At 40.3% G+C, this 19743-nt stretch overlaps 1 protein-coding gene across 1 annotated transcript in view; it reads left to right on the top strand.

Annotated features, from left to right (window-relative positions):
* The window catches only part of LOC110969083 (uncharacterized), a 36107-nt gene that overhangs the window by 10363 nt on the left and 6001 nt on the right, over positions 1–19743 (top strand). The window contains 19 exon segments of the mRNA XM_051949680.1: positions 2801–2910; positions 3729–3857; positions 4081–4188; positions 4318–4459; positions 5907–6226; positions 6228–6293; positions 6295–6409; positions 7332–7376; positions 7545–7619; positions 7669–7673; positions 9619–9731; positions 10356–10539; positions 12819–12903; positions 13356–13501; positions 14212–14302; positions 14631–14779; positions 16751–16836; positions 19365–19434; positions 19529–19650. Of these exon segments, the coding sequence (XP_051805640.1) occupies positions 2801–2910; positions 3729–3857; positions 4081–4188; positions 4318–4459; positions 5907–6226; positions 6228–6293; positions 6295–6409; positions 7332–7376; positions 7545–7619; positions 7669–7673; positions 9619–9731; positions 10356–10539; positions 12819–12903; positions 13356–13501; positions 14212–14302; positions 14631–14779; positions 16751–16836; positions 19365–19434; positions 19529–19650 (2161 nt within the window).

Consider the following 19743-nt stretch of genomic DNA (forward strand, 5'->3'; position numbering starts at 1 on the left):
CGACCTACACGTCATTGGTACACGACAAACGTCACTATTCTGCGTTCAAGCAAAACAAGAACCATGGCGGACGATACTGTGGAGTCCAGCCAATGGAGGGAAAGCGAGGTTTCTGACCTTATAAGTATTTGGGGGGACAGCTCTATTCAGGCCAAACCTGAAGGGTCTTATCGGAACTGGGTGGTTTTTGAAAATATTTCCAAAGAAATGGCCGAGTGTGGATATAAACGGTCCTGGCCCCAATGCCAAAGAAACCTAAAGAGCCTCCGAGCCAAATATAAAGAGGCTAAAGACTCAAAGAAACGAAGCGGCCGTGGACGTGTTAGCTGTCCTTTGAAGACATGTGTCTTGCTGTGAGTGTAAAACAAGAGGCGCTCACATGTACGTAAAGGTCGCCCTTGTCATTTGAAAATTCTGAATGAAGTCTGCATCTGTGAAGCCTCTCTCATCACTATCCACCACTCCTGGCTGCGACTCCACACCCACACAGTTCTCTGGACAGACGTTGCTGCCACTGCCCACAAAACACCAGGGCCAAAATCCTGGCTCTCTTCCTTCTTGATCTTCTCCTTAAAATGATTAAGTTATAAATATGCCGTTAGCGTCCATTTTTACTTCGTAAACACTGAACACATTCTCTGCGTGTCGTTGTTGTCCTCATCTGTGCTGTGGGACACTTTTGATTCGTGTGAGGTTCACACAGGAGATCACATACAAGTCGCATTTAATTGGAAATGTGAACGAACTCGCAAAAAAATCGGATTTCACAAAAAATCGTAATTGAGCATTAAGCCCTGCAGTGTGAACGTAGCCTAAGTCTTCCCCACATTTCATTGGCCCTCATTATGATATTGACTTACTCTGACCTTATTAAGCTGCATTAAAGCAGGTGACTGACTCTGCAGCTTGTAAAATTATCCTGCACAGAAGTGATCTTCATGTAAATTGCAAATAAACATCATGAGGGAAATGTTAGTTTACATCACAGCTAGTCAGCTCTACATTAACACCAGATATACGGGAATACGGTCTAGCCCTCCTCCACTGACACGTTTTGACAGGTTTTCAAGCTCCGAGCAGATCAGACCGAACCAATCAGAGCACCAGAGGCGGGAGTTAACGATGCGAGGTTTCTCTCGTGTGCTTTCCTCTGTTTTGCACGGCCTGAATTTGTCCTTAAAACCTCAACAAGAAGCAGCTCTTAAAGCTTTCTTTTTAAAAAGGATGTATTTTTAATTCCGGCAGGCTGTACGATAGAATGCGTACTGCTGCCCTCCACTGTTGAAAGGGAGAGCTTAGATTTTCCTCAGGACCCCTGTACGGCGAAGGAAGCTGTTAAAACTACAAAACATCATGGCGGAAAGGCAATTGTTAAGTCGCTTAGTGATTGCGTCACACATGTGTTACGCTGATTGGCTCTCTCCAATTCAAGCTGTGATCGGTAGTCCCGCCTCTGGGCTAGATTTGGTTCAATGGAGCAGTTCCAGACTGACTTTGTGTATTTGTAATACACAATATAAAGGCTGTCTGGTCCCCAGGCAAGTGAAACACCACATTGAATGCTGTTTCCATTGCGCCGCATTCTCTCCGCAGCTCATTTGCATAAAGTAGACTCGACTTCTATTTCAACTTCTAAAATTTGGTGTGCAAACGAAGATCCGACGCATCGTGAAAATTTCGTCAAACGTCTGAACCAGCCGCCGTTGGACCAAAACCAGGACAGATTCAGCAGCTTACACCCCTGTCAAAAGTTTTAGGACACTTTCTCATTCAAATGAATTAGAACCTGTCCTAAAACTTTTGACAGGGGTGTATTTCTTGCCTCAAATGCTATCAGAAATACTTTTCGCTGAACTGTTTCGTAACAAAGAGAAGTTTGCATCTGCCAGACTCCAGCTGAAAGTGCTGTCATGTGACCTGCCCACCAAGAGGGGCATTTACACATGAGAAAAACAGATACTGTGGACACGTAGAATTAAGCTCTACTTATAGTCTGGTTAAGATCCACCAGCACATAACGCACATTACTTTCCCCCAGGCTGTTAGATTTTGTTCAGGAGTGTAGATAAACGAAACAAAAGAAGAAACACCAACAATACTGCTCCCTCACCACACTGCACAACAACCTCCTGGTTCTTACAAAATCAACAAAGTGTCTCCAAACCTCCTCTGTTTGTTCCTTAATATGTAAACCACCTTTCCTCCATTGGATAGTTGGTTCTTTTCGTCCATTAGAAAGCTGAAAATCCTCAATATTTGTTCATTTCTGGGATAGTTTTGTTCTTTGGTTCCACGCCGGTTTTTGAAAAAATCCCCTCACATGTAGCTCTAACCTCTTTCCAAAATGTTTGCATCTTTCTGCACAGTTCCTTTACCCTCTGTGCATTCAGTGCATCTATCTGGTGAGTTTCTATTGAACTAGTTTAGATTTGCAGGGGTTGCTTACGTTCACATTAGCTAGTTATAATGAATCAGTCTGAACTGTGCGCTCATTATCCAAGTATGAATTCCAGCACAGGTGGATTTCTACTCCTCTGCTGAAATTTCCAGCTCTTCTTTCCCAACATGAAGCTTAAATTGTGAGCTCTCAGATGTAAGCTTATTATAACATTAAGATTTGATGCCATCAACATATTTTTAGGAGGAAGATTAACATCCTGAAGTCCACAAGGAAAGTTTTTATGCTCCTTTGAGAAGAGCTCTTTGTGAAGCAATGAATATTTAACTCGCATGACTGCATGGAGCTCGTATAGAAACACAGCTGATGTGGATTCAGTCGCTCGTTGTCACTGTTTTGCAGCTCCAGGAACTTTCCTAGCCGAGTCTATTTACATCGTGAGCAGCGACGAAGAGGATTCCCGCACAGATCCCAGAACACCGACCTCAGCAGCATCACTGGAAAAAATGACTGTAAGGTTGACTTTGAGTACAGCTAGCAGCATGTAGGTTAGTAGTAGTAGTAGATTAGAGCTGGCAGTACCAGCTTTTCTCCCTGCGTGTGAATTTAACTGTCATGTCTGTGCTTTGACATCTTCTATTTGTGTGTGTTTGTGTCGGAGTCGTGCAGTTTTCTACTTTCCCTTCACTTACTTTCATTTAACACTAAATAACGTGCATTCACCTTTCTCTGTGCAATATCACAAATATAACTCCTTTACTGTTTATTACACTGCACGCTTACATTTTAATTTTTCCTAGAACAATACACAGTTTACCTTCTACTTTTCTTTGTGTTTTTAGTATGTACTTTTCAAATTAGGTTTGTATTTTTTTTCCTACGGCTTTAATTTCTCCTACTTTGAATGGGAGCAACTGTGAAGTAAGCAATAAAATATCAATAATTTTATGCAAAATTTAATGTGAAAATTTAAATTAAAAAAATATTATTACAACTCCAAAGCATATCATGTTTATACTGTTAAAGACTTTGCTGCCTTTCCAGTATTTACTAAAACAACACAACAAGGGAGCTCACCATTTATTATCTTCACAGCGTCTGATAAAAACAGAATAAAAAGCAAAATAGAAGAAGAGAGCCGAGGAAAATGTCAACTTTTCCCTGAAGTAAACTTTGTGTTCGGTGTCGGTCCGTTCCTCCGTGGTGGTTCATTTTCTCATCAAGTTTTTTTTTTTACTCTTTCCCATTGATATGCTCAAACATCTTGTTGTTAACATTCCAGTTGTCAAACAATCCCAGGAAGTGATTCTGATTCTGAATATCTGCTCAGGGCGAGCTGGTCTGGGTTCAGGTGAACAGATTCCCCCCGTGGCCCGGCGTCGTCGTACCCGAAAGAGGAAATGGTCAGCATCCAAGCTACAGGACGGTGCAGTGGTTCGGGCGGGACAGGCCTTCTTGGGTGAGTCCAATGTGAAGAACGTGATGAGAGAACTTATGGGGATCCAAGTTCAGACAGTACAGAGATCAGTTGTGAACTTTAAAGCTCCACCACCGAGCTCCTGTGTCCGGCTTCAACACTGTCCCACAACATAACAAAGCTCCTTCGATAAATGTGTGAATTTTCTCTTGCATCTGCATTCTCATACCTGCCTTTAACATCCGACATCTTCCTCTGATTCCAGGAGAGTTTGAAGGATCTGAAACCTTTCCATGAATTCGACCAGCACTTCTCTGTTAAGTCCTTCAGCGTCGTCGCCTCCTACAAAAACGCCGTCTGCTCGGCTCTGCAGGTCTGAGTGTTTCCTGATAGAACTGATCAGATTGAACACCTGCTAATGTTTAAAATTTCACCGGAACTGCCTCCATTAACGGATTAAATGCTCACATATATAACGTATATCTGCTCCGCCGTCCATCAGGAGGCAGCTCTGCGTTGTAAGAAGAAGTTTTCTGCACATCCTGAGGATGAAGAAGAGAAGCTGAATCAGATGTTAGACTGGGCGTTTGGAGGATTTCAACCTTCTGGACCGGATGGACTCGAACCTACAGCGTCTTTAAACGGTACAGACATTTGGTAAATAGAGTATAGGACAGATGTAGTCGTCACTGTGAACCATTTGGAGTTTTCAAACATAATTCAGTTAGTATTTTCATATTCGTTGTGTATTAAATTCAAAGTCTAGATGTCACTTCTGGGTTTAGCCTCTGGTCCTGTAAGCCTTCTCTTTCCTTACACAGAATTAGATAATCTGTGTCTGATAACATTAGATAAATGTTTTTATCCCGTCTGTTGGCATTCACATCTGTTCAGTAAAAGTGGGTTTGGCAGGAGTTTGTTCAGCTGCTGCCTACATCAGCTGCTAAACTTGTGATCAGATAAGTGCTAATTTTAAGCCAAAGCAACCAGCTGACATCAGTCGGATGACCGTCCACAGAGTCTTTCAGGTCTTCATCATGTGAAGACCTGAAAGATCTTCACCATTCCTTGAGCCTCTCCGCCAACTCTGTGGACGGTCATCTGGCTGATGTTCAGCTGCTTGGCTCTGTCAGACCTGTTGTGGCCAGCACAAAGGAGAGCAGATATCGCAACTCTTTTGACTTCCATCTTGATACAACTTCAACAGAGAACAAATTTGTATTAAGGACACCTGCCTATAAGGTAGAACTTTCAGTTTGTTTAATGGAATTTTTCACTCCGACATGTAACGTCTCTAAGATCAGGAAACCGTGTAACAGAACTTTTGCAAAGCCTGGCATATATATATATATATATATATATATATATATATATATATGTCATGGTAAAGACTGCAATTTGGTAGAATTGGAGTCTCTACCAGTAGAGACTGCGATCCTACCAGTAGAGATTTGTCAGGGCTAAGGTTAGACTTTTAAGGTTAGGGGTCAGGGGTCAGGATTTAAAGTTCCATCGATGTACTGGTAGAGACTCCAATTCTACAAATCACAGTCTCTACCCTGACAATATATATACATATATATATATATATATATATATATTTAATAATATTGCATATATCACATTGAAAATAATAATACTGCACATATTTACACACTACCAGTCCAAAGTTTGGACACACCTTCTCATTCACTGGTTTTACGGAATTATTTTCTACATTGTAGATAATACTGAAGACATCAAAACTATAAAAGAATAAATATAGAATTATGTTGTAAAGAAAAGTGTTAATGTTCAGTATTAATCTACAATGTAGAAAATAATACAAATAAATAAAACCCATTGAATGAGAAGGTGTGTCCAAACTTATGAGTGGTAGTGTAAATAAATAAATCTTGCATATATCTATACATTTAAAATAATGATATTGCACATATTTATAATCAAATTGTACCTATCTATACATTAAAGATAGATATACGCTGCACATGTCTGTACACTGAAAATTAACGATTTTTGCATAGATTCTTGTAACTGTAGAGAAAGTTACTATCTGGAGAGTGTTCATGCTTACATGTGTGGTTGTTTCAGGAAACCCAGATCAGAACACAAACCACAGCCCGAAGGCGAAGAAGAAGCTCATCCTGAAGGACACGTCCTCTTCTGACTTCTTCAGTCCTCTGAGCAACGGCGGGCATCAAGATGAGGGAAGTGGTCGTCTCCTTAAACAGACTCTCAACCAGCTCTGTGGAAAAGTTCTCCCGGGAAGCGATGAAGAGCCCTCGAGGAAGAGGAAGAGGAAGAAGAGGAAGATGGGCTTCAGAGATTGAGAACAAGGGAAGGGAGGATGGGAGGCAGAGAAAGAGGACTGGGGAGGAGAATGGGAGAGGGAGAAGGAGAAGGGAGGATGGGGGAAGGGGAAGGGGAAGAGGAGGGAAGGGTCTTAGGAAGAATTACAGTCTGTTCTCTGGGTTCGAATGACGACATGTCGCCAGACTTTGTGCCCAGCAGGAAGAAGGCCTACGCAAAAATCTACAACAAGGTGAACGAGAAGACCGAGACGGTGTACACACAGCCGGACCAGAAACTCCGAGGTAACAAACACAACCACGAGAACGTTGGGTAATTTAAGATGGACAAACCGGTCCCTAGATCAGAATTATTGTGTTGTTTTGTTTTAGTCAGGATTGTGTTGGAATCAGTCATAAATCCAGAATTTGTGTTTTAACTCCGAACTTCTTGGTAGGGATAGCATTTTGTGCCATCTTGTGTCTTTTTGTGGTCATTTGACATGTTTTGTGGTGGTTTTTTAGGTTTTTTTGTTGTGTTTTGCATCTTCTTGGAGTGATTTTGCATTTTTTGGGGGGAGGACTTTGCATCTCCTGGTAGATTTTGCTTCTTCTAGCAGAGATTTTTTTTCTTTTTTTGTGGATTTAGGCTCTTAATTCTGGTGAGTTTGCTGCTTCTTGAAGTGCTTTTGCCAGTTTTTTTGGGAGGACTTTGCATCTAATGATAGATTTTGCTTCTCCCAGCAGAGATTTTGTCTGTTTTTCTGGATTTTGCGTCTTTTTGTGATTATTTGATGTCATAAGAACAGACTGGGATCAGAGCAGCGGCACACACTCATCTGCTTTCTGAAAATCTATCAACCGCTGATGCATCACAAGAATAAAACACAGACAAGTTGGCTGCTGTTTTTAGATCATTTACATGTTGGCGATTGAGCTGTGATGCACAAACTGTTTTAGTTTTTTGTGTAGTGATTTTACGTGTTTTTGTGGTGATTTTTCAATGTCCTTGTCTGGATTTTAAAGTCTTTATTTGCACCTTAATGTAGATTTTGCTTCTCCCAGCAGAGAGTTTGTCCGTTTTTCTGGATGTTGCTTCTCTGTTGTGGTGATTTTGCATCTTTTTTTTTGTCATGGAACCATGAAACGGTTGTAATTTTCAGTTGCTAATCCTGAGTTCACCTATTATTAATGTTCACTAATCAAAAAATGGTTTTGCTTCTTGCAGAGGAGACCATTCACAGGATCACGGACATGAAGCTGGACATCGAAGGTGAGTTTTTATGGAATATTATGGTTAAACTGTTAAATGTTCATGTCCATTTACATGTTCACAGCACTGCTAATGATCCGATAATTCGTTTCGTTATTGATTCTTGAATTTGAGTGTGTCACAGAAAGCATAATAAGCACACAGTTTTATGTTGTTTCGTCTCTGCAGGTTACTGTTTGTGTTGTGGGACGGACGTTGTTGAGATCTCCCACCCTCTTTTCAAAGGCAGCCTCTGCTTGAAGTGTAAGTAAGGGATTATTATTTATTTACATTTATTCACATTTATGAGGAGGTAAAGTGGCCCAGAAACACGTCAGACCTGTTGAAAGCTTTACATTTCTACGTAAATATGACCTGAAATATCAGATTTTCATGCAAGTGCTCAAAGTCGATGAAGAAAACCAAATTAAACAAATGTTCAGTCTTGATGTTTTTCATGTTTTCTGACCAGAAGGTTTTTTTATTTTTGTCTTCATAAAAGCATTTAACCTGTGAAGCCAGTTTATGGGTAATATCTGCATAAATAAAACTCCCACAGCCATTAAGTGTGGCGGGGACAAAGACAGAATACTTTCCAAATTACATGAAAAATGTGTTATTGGCCCTCGAAAATGGGGGAAAAAAGTACAAAACTTCAAAACACTGTGATAGTGGGGCCATCAGAAATGTAACAGAGGATTATTTTCAGATTGTCTTATATTAATTAGATAATTTTTTAAATTAAGATACATTTTCAAACTAATTTTATTGTCAGATTGTTAGTGATGCCTAAAAAAAATGCAGAAACAAACTAAGAAGATGAGTTTTGGAGCAGTAAGTGGAGCATCTCATCTCAAATTGGTGTGGATAACCAATCTGTGACTGGTGGATGTTTGTCAGATGGCTTTTTTCTGTATTTCTGGCCACATTATGTTTCACATGCAAACAGATAATTCATTTTCAACTTCACGTCTTGAGTTAAAGCTCATTAAAGCTGCTGTCCGGAGTTTCCGTTTGTTTTCAATTTATGTATCATTGTTTAACAAAGCTTAAATGTGTTAGTCTAGTTCGATACTATAATATAAAGTTAGTATAACGCGATATGAAAATTTATTCCTGAGCTCCGCCTTCCTCTCATAGACCCCCATGTTATTCCAAAAAGCGCCGGTCGCTGCCGACCAATCAAGTTCGAGCTTCAGCTTTGTCATGCTGTCAATCAACGGTTACGCGCACAGCAAGCAAGCCCATGCAGAGGTGGACGAGCTACGCACTACGCAACCGCGCGCACATTTGTTTTGCTTGTGGAGGAGAGAGCATCAGGGATCAGCAACTTCCAGAAAAGTTACCAATCCCACGGCTTGTCAGGCCAAGAGACTGCAGGACGTTTTTTGGCTCGGGGTGCTCGCGTCGCTCCCCGACCACGGCCTCCATAGCCCGCCTGACGGCTTCGTTTAGATGCCCGACCTCTGGAGGAAGATGTTGGGGCGTCTGGGACATACTCTTCGTCAGAGGAGTCATGCAATTCTGAACTCTAGATAGAAATAAATAAACAATCTAACACATATACACGCGTAAATGCACTAAGTTTGATAAACAACGTCATCCAGAGGGATACACGAGTGTAATCACATATTGAAACTTTACTCGTTCGTCCTAACAGATTCATGTTATTTTGGTATTAGGACAAGTTAGACTCAATACAGCATTCTAACGTAATTCCTTTATTATTTACTAAATGTACTAAATGTAGAAGAGTGGAAAACAGCAAAACAGGCAAGATGCTGCAGCACTCCGGGCACTTCTCTCATGTACTGCGCGCGTGCACAAATAAAGGGGCGAAATCAGAGGGAGGGAGGGACCACCAGTGTTTTAGGAGACGCTGCGATTCAAACTCCGGACAGCAGCTTTAATGTGTAAATGTGTGCAATAATAGTTACTACATTGTGCGCTTACATTTTATTTGTCTTAGAACAATACACATTTTACTTTTTCAGCTTATGTTCAGATATTTTTTTTGTACTGCTTTAATTTAACTTTAAACCAGAGCAACTGTAACGAAGATAGTTTCCCCTTGTGGATCAATAAAGTGATTTATACAGTTTATTACAGTTTATAGAATTAGTCTGTTGTTCTGAAATAACAGATGTTACTTAAATGGCATCATTCGCCTTCACTTCAGGTGAAAAGCTCAACTATGAGCGTCATTGTTGTTGCTTTGAGGTCAGAAAGTCTACAAAACTCTCCTTAAACCTTGTACCTGCAGAACAACTTCACAGAGACTCTGTTCCGCTACGATGAAGACGGATACCAGTCGTACTGCACCATCTGCTGCTACGGACTGGAGGTCATTCTGTGTGGGAACAACAGCTGCTGCAGGTCTGTGTCTCCGTTCTTACCTCTGCATTTAAACCTTCTGTTAGCAGTTTGTTTAACCCTTTGCGCTTCAGTGCGCTTCAGTGTCCCGCCGGCGGTACACCTACTAATTTGCATAGGAATTTCAAGAATGTCCGACGGCTGCAAATGCGATTATACAAACACTATATGCCGATGGAAAGCTTAGATTCTCATGAATCCGCCGGTATAAACCACTTTCAGATGTGATTACCACAGCGGGTGAGAAAACACATTTGTCCGACAAACAACGAATATTCATCCATCCGTTCTCTATACACGGCTTCAAAGCACACAGCGCGACTCACATTTCCAGGTTCATTATTACACACAGATAAAAATATTCCACAAAAAACGGCCATAATCCAACCTTTTACATCCAGATGACACAAGCCAGTAAACTATTTTGTCCAAAACATGTCCTGAAGTCGGTATAAAATCCACGAATCGGTCGTTTTCAAGGAAATGCACCTCCCGATGCGCGTCCAATATTCCCCGTATTTTTCATAATTTTTTTTATTTAAAAATAGAATATTAGCGATTTTTTTTTGTACTGAAAACGGCTGGAATTGACTGCAGCTTAAAGGGTTAATCTTCTCTCCACCTCAGGTCTTTCTGTGAGGACTGTCTGAACATCCTAGTCGGCTCGGGGACATTCGATTCGCTGAAGCTTCTGGACCCGTGGATCTGCTACTTGTGTCAGCCTCACCGAGCCCACGGCTCTTTGGTTCCACGAGAGGACTGGAGCGTCCGAGTTCAGGAGCAGTTTGCCAACAACAGCGCCATGGAGTTTGTAAGACATGAGCGGCTCGTTCACATTCTTAATAGAAACATGAGCTAGCTGTAGTCAGTCTGCAGTCCTCTGGACGGGAATTCTCTAACTCTACACTGGAAAAGATTCCCCTCTCAAAACAAGAAAAAAAACTTATTTCAAGAATTTTTACCTTGAAATAAGAGAAAAAGTTTGCCTATAGAACAAGTAAAAAGGGCTTGGTAAGATTTCTTGAAACAAGATCTGATATTTAAAATATTGACATCTTAAATCCGGAAAACTTATTTTAAGCTCTATTTTACCAGGACTGTCAAGCTGAGGTGTCTTAACCCTCCTCTTGTCTTCATCGAAGGCAGCAAAAATATTGTTTCCTTGTCTGAAAAAAATCCAAAAATTCTGCAAAAATCCCCCAATTTATAAAAAATGTGTAGAACCGTCAGGAAGAAAAATCCTCAAAAGTTTCCCTTACAAGTTTTATTTTGAAAAAATCTTCAAATTTGACAAGAAATAAAAAAAATTTAAAATCTAAAAATTGTAAATATTTAAAAAAAAATTTAAAATCTTCCAAAAACAATAAATCCTAAAAATATCTAAAGTGATTGCATATATATCAGTAAAGGTTATAATATTTTCTTTAAGAACATTGGGGGGGGGGGGGGAAATTGATCCCCCCCCCCAAATGTTCTTAAAGAAGCACTTTTTTTAGCATTTCTTTTTTCTACCAAAAAAATTTCAGAAATTTCCCAAAGAATTTTGAAAACGTGGAAGTTTTCACTGTGAAAATATGTTTTTTTCCCCACATTTTCAAACATTAAAACGGGTCAATTTTGACCCGCAGGACGACAGGAGGGTTTACACAAGATAATTTCAAGATCGTTTGACTTAACAAGATATTAAAGATGCATTGTCTTAAAACAAGTCCCTCCATCCTGCTGAAATGTCACTTTTTGAGTCAGTTTATCTTAAATCAAGCGGGATGAGACATTTTGACTAAAAATAAGACAAATACACTTGGTAAGATTTAGAGTTTTTCCAGTGTAACAGGGCTGTAGTGTAGTATTTACATTCTTAAACCTAGAGTATCTTTAGGCTAATAAATACTTATAAAACACCAAAGCAGGAAGTCATTAGTATCACAGGCTGTAATGTATGTAGATACAGGATGTTGTGTGGTGATTCGGGCATTATAGGCATGTCGTTTTGTATTTTTGTAGTTTACATATATGTGAAAATCTTCTTCGTTTACATCATTCCGGTTCAGAAGCTGTTTGCTAACAACAATGGCATCAAGACTCAGCAAGACTAGTTCACATTTTGACATCATTTTAACAGAAACGGATACGCAGCTTTAGCCGGTCTGCAGTCCTCTGGAGGAGGTTTCTCTACCTGTAATTAGGCTGTACTATAGTGAAATATTTCCATTCATAAACCTGAAGTAGTTTAAAGCTGCTCTGTAACTTATGGTCATAAAAAGCAAAAATTAATTTTCTCTGGTCACAAGGGGGCATTCAGGAACAGTCAGACAGTTCAGAAAGTAGTTAAAATATTAGAAATATTGCATCTTCCTGACTGTGTAAGGCTTTAGAAACAAACAATACCATCTTATAATGAGTTATAAAACTAAGATAACTAGTAAGTAATCTGTTCTGTTGTACTGAAATAAATTAAAGCTGGTTTTCTTTTAGAATATAGAATAAAATATAGAATAGAAACACTTTATTGATCCCCAAGAGGAAATTCTGTTGTTACAGTAGGAAGAAGAAATAGTAAAATGACCACCACAATAGAAACAAAATGTACCATAAAGTGCAAAATAAACTATGAATACAAAAATACACTAAACTGAAAAATACACCATAAAGTGTCAAATGCAAACAATCAAAAATATACAGTGAAAGAGGAAATTAAACCGTAATGCAACAACAGCAGAAAAGCAGGAAACTGCAAAAACAACTTCTAGCAAGCTTCAGTAAACGGATATGTATGTGGTGAATATATATATGTATTTAAACACATTTCAAATATAGAAGAAAAAAGTATTTAAGAACAGATGCACAGCAGAGAAAACAACTGGAGCTCTCTACATTAGGAGCATCTGTGTTCTGCAAAATAAAGCACAGAAGAAACTAAATTCAAAAAAGACAAAGTGACAGAAAAACCCAGCTCCACCAAATAACTGTTTTCATATTTTACACTTAGAAAGATCTTTTAAGTCGTATGTAATTTATTTTCACCCCAAAATAAACGTCTCTCTTCAGGAAACAGACTTTCATTCACCTCGTTGTTTTTTCCTGTTGCAGGAGCCTCACCGTGTTTATCCGTCTATTCCTGCAAACCTGCGTCGACCAGTTCGAGTTCTGTCGCTGTTTGACGGCATAGCAACAGGTAGGGATGAGTATTTTAACAGTGCACTGCTTCTACCCATACTCCTTTTCTTTTCTGTACTTTTTCATAGTTTTTGTTTGCTTGTTTTAAAGAGAAAAAACAAAATCAGAATCAACTTTAATGGCCAAGTACATACGCAACACACAAGGGGGTTGGTTTTAGCTGTTGGTGGAAATAAGAATAATAAAAAACAATATAATAAAATATATATATATATATATGGATATTTACACATTGAAAAGAATAGATACTGTATATATATATATATATATATATAGAGAGAGCGATATACAATAATAATAATAGTTAAAGTGAGAATTATGTGAGATCTTCTGGTATTTAAACACAGATACTGTTTTCTGCTCTCTAGTACCGCTGAACTAAATCTGTTGAGAAAAGATGTTTTCTTGATGTTTTTTTTGTTTGTTTATTTGTTTTTTTGGTCTCTTCAGGCTACCTGGTTCTGAAGGATCTCGGCTTCAAGGTAGAGAAATACGTCGCTTCAGAGGTTTGTGAGGATTCTCTGGCTGTAGCAGCCGTCAACCACGACGGGAAGATCATCCACGTAGGCGACGTCCGGCTCATCAACGAGGAATACGTACGTCCACACGACTACACAAAAACTGCTGCATGGGGCTCGATGTTAACAAGTTAATTATCGAAGACAACACTGATGGGTTAAATTCAGAGGAAGAGGCCTTGTTACCTGCCCTAGTAGCCGTTTATTCTCAAATATTGCATCAATAACACAAACAAACCTCCATTTTTCTATTTCCTACATAGTGGACAGAGACCCGCCTGAGTCTGATGTGGATTGGCTGAACCAGGACACAGAAATAAACCAGAAACAGGACGGAAAGCTAGAATATATTTGGTTCATCTCATTAGAGGAGCTTAGTCACCCGTTAAACTTCACAGCTGCCGTCTTCTTACAGCGTATTAGCATCTTAGGGTTTGTTTTGACTTCTACACATATTTTATTCCAATAACATTCATTGTAAAAGTTTTCAATTGATCAGTGACCTCATCCATGCTTTCTTTGGTAAAATAGGTTAGAAGTGAACCAGCGCTGAAGTTTACATTTTTATGGTGAACACACTTTTAAAAACACCAAAACTAAATATTACAATCTTCAGTGTTTTTGTCTTCAAAAATGTCACTAAATGATAAAAAAATGACATGAAAAGATGCAAAAATCACAGAAAAATGCAAAAATGTCACTGGAAGATGCAAAAATGACAAAAAAAGATGTAAAAATGACAAAGATTTTGACTTGTGTAACTGAAATCCCCTTGTTTTCTCTTCCAGATCGATCAGTGGGGTCCGTTTGATTTGCTGATCGGTGGCAGCCCCTGTAACGACCTCTCCATCGTCAACCCCATCAGGAAAGGCCTGTACGGTGCGTAGCTGCCTGTGTGCTAGTCTGGTTTCATTACATTCATTACTGCTAATCTAACTGTTTGGAGCTTAAATTCCTATAAATCGTGAACTGAACTGGTTCGTTCCACCTGCACAAGTTATTGTCTGTAAAAATGCAGATGAAAGGGAAACTTTTGGAGCGGTGGTTATTTGTAGATTATTATGCTGTGATTTTACTGCTCCGGCCCACTTGACATCTTATTGTTCTGAATGTGGAACTAACCTGAACTGAAATGAGTTTGACTCCCCTGTCCTACACGTTGAGAAGCTGTTCTCTTCTTTGCTGTAATCCTTCTTTCGTCCTACAGAGGGCACCGGCAGGCTGTTCTTTGAGTTCTACCGCATCCTTCAGCTGCTGAAGCCCAAAGAGGACGACCCCAGACCGTTCTTCTGGCTCTTTGAGAACGTCGTCTTCATGAACACTCACGACAAAGTCAACATCTGTCGCTTCCTCGAGGTTCGAACATTCACACATCTGTTTGAATCCTTTAACTTTAACCTGCCCTTCTTCTTCACATTCTCTCGCTCTTTTTTTTCTTTAACCCTGTAGAACCCAGAGTAGCACGGGTGATACGACTGCATATTCATTTTTGATTGGCGGTAGATTAGAAACCAGATGAGACTGATGGATCATTCTTTATGGATATAAATTCTGGGGAGTTGCATTAGCATTTCACACATTGTTCGGGTCTCAGAGCAGTGATGGGTTTGTAGAAATGCACAATAAAACACACATAACAGAAATCTTTATAAACAAGATCACAGGATATTGTGCAAATTTGAGGGATACAGCTATGCAATTTCTATATTTTGAAATACAGGGGGTCCTCGGTTTACAATGTTGTCGACCTACGGCGTTTCGTCGTTATGTGGAACTAGTTAATGAGCAGAGCAGATGAATACGTCGTCACGCGGAGCTGTAAGGCGGCTTTGTTTCCATTCTCCGGTTGTAGTCCACCTTGGATTGTGCTACATTCACTAACTTTTTGTCCTTCATTATGGCTCCCAGCGTAAGTCAGACTCTTCTGATGTTTGGAAGAAAAGGAAAGCCGTCTCCATGGAAGTGAAATTAGACAGAAATTAAAATGCTCAGGTTGTAAAAACATGCATGAACGTTGTTGGCATTCGTGACTTTTCCAAAGAACTGATCGATACCGTGATGCATGGAACGGCTTTGTTTACGTTTTCACCAAAGTTCCGACTTCGAAATGGCGAAAGTCGACTGACATCGATCCGGAGGAGCGGAACTCCAACTCAAGTGGAGGACCCCCTGTATGTGTGAAAAAAACAAAAAGGATGTTCATTTTTACAGGTTTATTGCACTATAAACCAGTTTATTTTAGTAGGTAAGACATAGGTCACTGCATATTATTTAAACTTGGTATGTAAGGGTCATATTGATGTAAAGCAAATAAAAATACTCCAATAAGTTGCACTACACGATGTAAATGTAAGAATATGTCCTGGAAGAGTTGCATAGTGGTAGGTCCTAAAGGGTTAATCTTCTAATTTTTTTGCCACCTCTTCCTTCCTTCCTTCTTTCCCTCCTTCCTTCATTCCTGCTTTCCTTTCTTTCTTCCTTCCTTCTTTCTTCCTTCCTTCCTTCCTTCCCTCCTTCCTTCATTCCTGCTTTCCTTTTTCTTCATTCCTGCTTTCCTTTTCTTCCTTCCTGCTTTCTTCCTTCCTTCCTTCCTGCTTTCCTTCCTTCCTTCCTTCCTTTTTCCTTCCTTCTTTCCTTCCTTTTTCCCTTCCTTCCTTCCTTCCTTCCTTCCTTCCTTCTTTTCTTCTTTCCCTCCTTCCGTCCTTCCTGCTTTCCTTCCTTCCTTATTTCCTTTTTTCCTTCCTTCCTTCCTGCTTTCCTTCCTTCTTTCTTCCCTCCTCCCTCCCTTCCCTCCTTTTTCCCCCTCCTTTTTTCCTTCCTTTTTCTTTCTTTCTTTCTTTCTTTCTTTCTTTCTTTCTTTCTTTCTCTCTTTCTTTCTTTCTTTCTTTCTCTCTTTCTTTCTTTCTCTCTCTTTCTCTCTTTCTTTCTTTCTCTCTTCCTTCCTTCCTTCTGCCTTTCTTTCTGCCTGCTTTCCTTCTTTCCTTCCTGCTTTCCTTCTTTCCTTCCTGCTTTCCTTCCTTCCTTCCTTCCTTCCTGCTTTCCTTCTTTCCTTCCTGCTTTCCTTCTTTCCTTCCTGCTTTCCTTCCTTCCTGCTTTCCTTTCTCTCTTCCTTTCCTTCTTCCCTCCTCCCTCCCTTCCCTCCTTTTTTCTTTCTTTCTTTCTTTCTTTCTGCCTTTCTTGCTGCCTTTCTTTCTGCCTTCTGCCTTCCTTCCTTCCTTCCTTCCTCCCTTCCTTCCTTCCTTCCTTCCTTCCTTCCTTCCTTCCTTCCTTCCTTCAAGTGCACCTTTCAGAGAGCTGACAGTTCTTTACTCCGTTGTTGTTGAACAGTGTAACCCGGTGCTGGTGGACGCCGTCAAAGTGAGTCCGGCTCATAGAGCTCGTTACTTCTGGGGAAACATTCCCGGCATGAGCAGGTAAGAAGTTTTAAGCCTCATGTAAATTATACTGGCTGGTTTTTCTGACTGCTGTGCAGAAGATAACACACGTGTATGATTCTACAGTACAGACAATAAACATACTACACTGCTCAAAACAATTAAAGGAACACTTTTTAATCTAAGTATTGCATCAAATCAGTGAAACATGTGGGATACTGATCTGGTCAAGTAAGTGACTGAGGGCTTTTTAGTCAGTTTCAGCTGCTTTGGTGTTCATAAAATTAACAACAGATGCACTAGAGGGGTAACAATGAGACAACCCCCAAAACAGGAATGAGTTTACAGGTGAAGGCCACTGACATTTTTTCCTTCCTAATGTTTTCTGACTGTTTTTCACTAGTTTTGCATTTGGCTAGGGTAAGTGTCACTTCTGGAAGCATGAGGCGATACCTGGACCCTACAGAGGTTCCACAGACAGTCCAACTCCTCCAGGATGGAACATCAATGCGTGCCACTGGCAGAAGGTTTGCTGTGTCTCCCAGCACAGTCTCAAAGCGCATGGAGGAGATTCCAGGAGACAGGCAGTTAGTCTGGGAGAGCTGGACAGGACTGTAGAAGGTCCTCAACCCATCAGCAGGACAGGTATCTGCTCCTTTGTGCAAGGAGGAACAGGATGAGCACTGCAATAGCTCTACAAAATGAGCTCCAGCAGACCACTGGTGTGAATGTCTCTGATCAAACAATCAGAAAGAGATGTAATGAGAGTGGTCTGAGGGCCCAGAGTCCTCTAGTGGCCGCTGTGCTCGCTGACCGGCACCGTGGAGCTCGGCTGGCATTTACCACAGAACACAGGAATCTGCAGGTCCACCACTGGTGCCCTGTGCTTTTCACAGATGAGAGCAGGTTCACCCTGAGCACATGTGACAGACATGAAAGGGTCTGGAGAAGCCGTGGAGAACGTTATGCTGCCTGTAACATTGTTCAGCATGACCGGTTTGGTGGTGGGTCAGTGATGGTGTGGGGAGGCATATCCATGGAGGGACGCACAGACCTCTACAGGCTGGACAACGGCATTCTGACTGCCATTAGGTATCAGGATGAAATCCTTTGACCCATTGTCAGACCCTACATTGGTGCAGTGGTCCTGGATTCCTTCTGGTGCACGACAATGCCCAGTCTTATGTGGTAAGAGAACTCATGCAGTTCCTGGAGGATGAAGGAACTGATACCATTAGCTGGCCCCCATGCTCACCTGACCTGAATCCAATAGAACACCTTTGGAACATTATGTTTTGTTCCATCTGACACCATCAGGTTGCTCCTCAGACTGTCCAGGAGCTCAGCGATGCCCTGGTCCAGTTCTGGGAGGAGATACCCCAGGACACCATCTGTCGTCTCATTTAGAGCTTGTCCCAACATCGTCAGTCATGCATACAAGCACATGGAGGCCATACAAACTACTGAATAGCATTTTGAGTTTCTGCCAAGGAATTTCAACAAGATGGACCAGCCTGCCACATCAGTTTTTCACTTTGATTTTGGGGTGTCTTGAATTTAGCCCTCCTGGGGGATAATTTTCATTCCAATCAAACAATGTGGCACTTTTCATTCCTAGCACATTATCCAGTCCATATCAATGCTAAGATCCAGTTTGTTTTTTCCCCGTATTGAAATATGATGTATTTTCAAAGTGTTCCTTTAATTTTTGTGAGCAGTGTACCAAAAAAAAGCTATCAGGATAATGTGGAATATAATGAGCTGTTTTCCAAAATTCATGGATTTAGTCAAATTTAAAACAAATAATGTGTTCAGAACAAACAACCTCCTTGAGAACAGCTGTTCAGAAGCAACATTAGAAACGATGGATTAAGAAGAAATTTTAATTTTAAAGCCATGAAGAGCAGAAGTTTGTCAGTTTGTGGTGTAAATTTACAGACGACAATCTCAGAATGAGTATGAATATGAAACTAAGAAAAATAGCAAAAAAAGTAAAGTATACTGATGAGAAACAGTAAATGTGTTCTTAAAAGAACACTAAGCGATGCAAAAATGAAGGAACTCACACATTTTTTTTTTCATGGAATCTAGTTTATTTTGATGTAAACTTATGAACGATAATCTCAGAAAGAGTACAACTATAAAACAATTTGGGAAAATATACAAAAAATGTAATAATGTTGAAGAGTAAATCTGTTCTTGGACATTCTAAAGGCGTATAAAAGTGCAAATGGTGAACCGAAGCATGAGAATTAATAACTTAAACTTCATCCTGATCATTTCTGGACGTTATTTTAGGTGTTGAATTTGGTTTGGCTGGTTTTTATCCCGCTTCGTTATTTGTTTTGTGTGTCTTGTTTTGGCTTTTTGCCTTCATTATACTGTAGCATGTCTGAAATAAATTAAAATAAATGGTGGAACATGTTGGTTGTTTTGCAGTTTGTTCACATTCTTTGTCCTTTTCCATCTTTAATTTTCCTCTTGTTTCTTTATCTTGTCAAAGGCTTCTATTTTTTCAGATTTTGTGAGGTTAAATGTTGTTTTTGTGCTTCTCCGTCCCTCTTCAGGCCCATCATTGCCTCCCAGAAAGACAAGTTGAATCTCCAGGACTGTTTGGAGATCGGTAGAGAAGCGTTGGTCAGTGGCTCAATCGATGTTTCTGTCATTAGAGAAACACTGATTGCATTCGTTATGGTACAAATAATCCATCTTTGTGGTGTTTTTGTTCCAGATGACGAAGGTGAGGACGATCACCACCAACTCAAACTCTCTGAAGCAGGGAAAGAACGTGTCTCAGCTGCCCGTCCTGTACAACGGCAAAGAGGACACCCTCTGGATCACCGAGCTGGAAAAGTAGGTGTAGAGATATTTAGCATGGAGGTGACATGTCACACTGGCAGGTTACTGAAAAAACACAGACATGGACATCTCTGTTACCTCACAAAG

The sequence above is a fragment of the Acanthochromis polyacanthus genome, chromosome 6, assembly GCF_021347895.1.
Source record: "Acanthochromis polyacanthus isolate Apoly-LR-REF ecotype Palm Island chromosome 6, KAUST_Apoly_ChrSc, whole genome shotgun sequence".
NCBI classification, from domain to species: domain Eukaryota; kingdom Metazoa; phylum Chordata; class Actinopteri; family Pomacentridae; genus Acanthochromis; species Acanthochromis polyacanthus.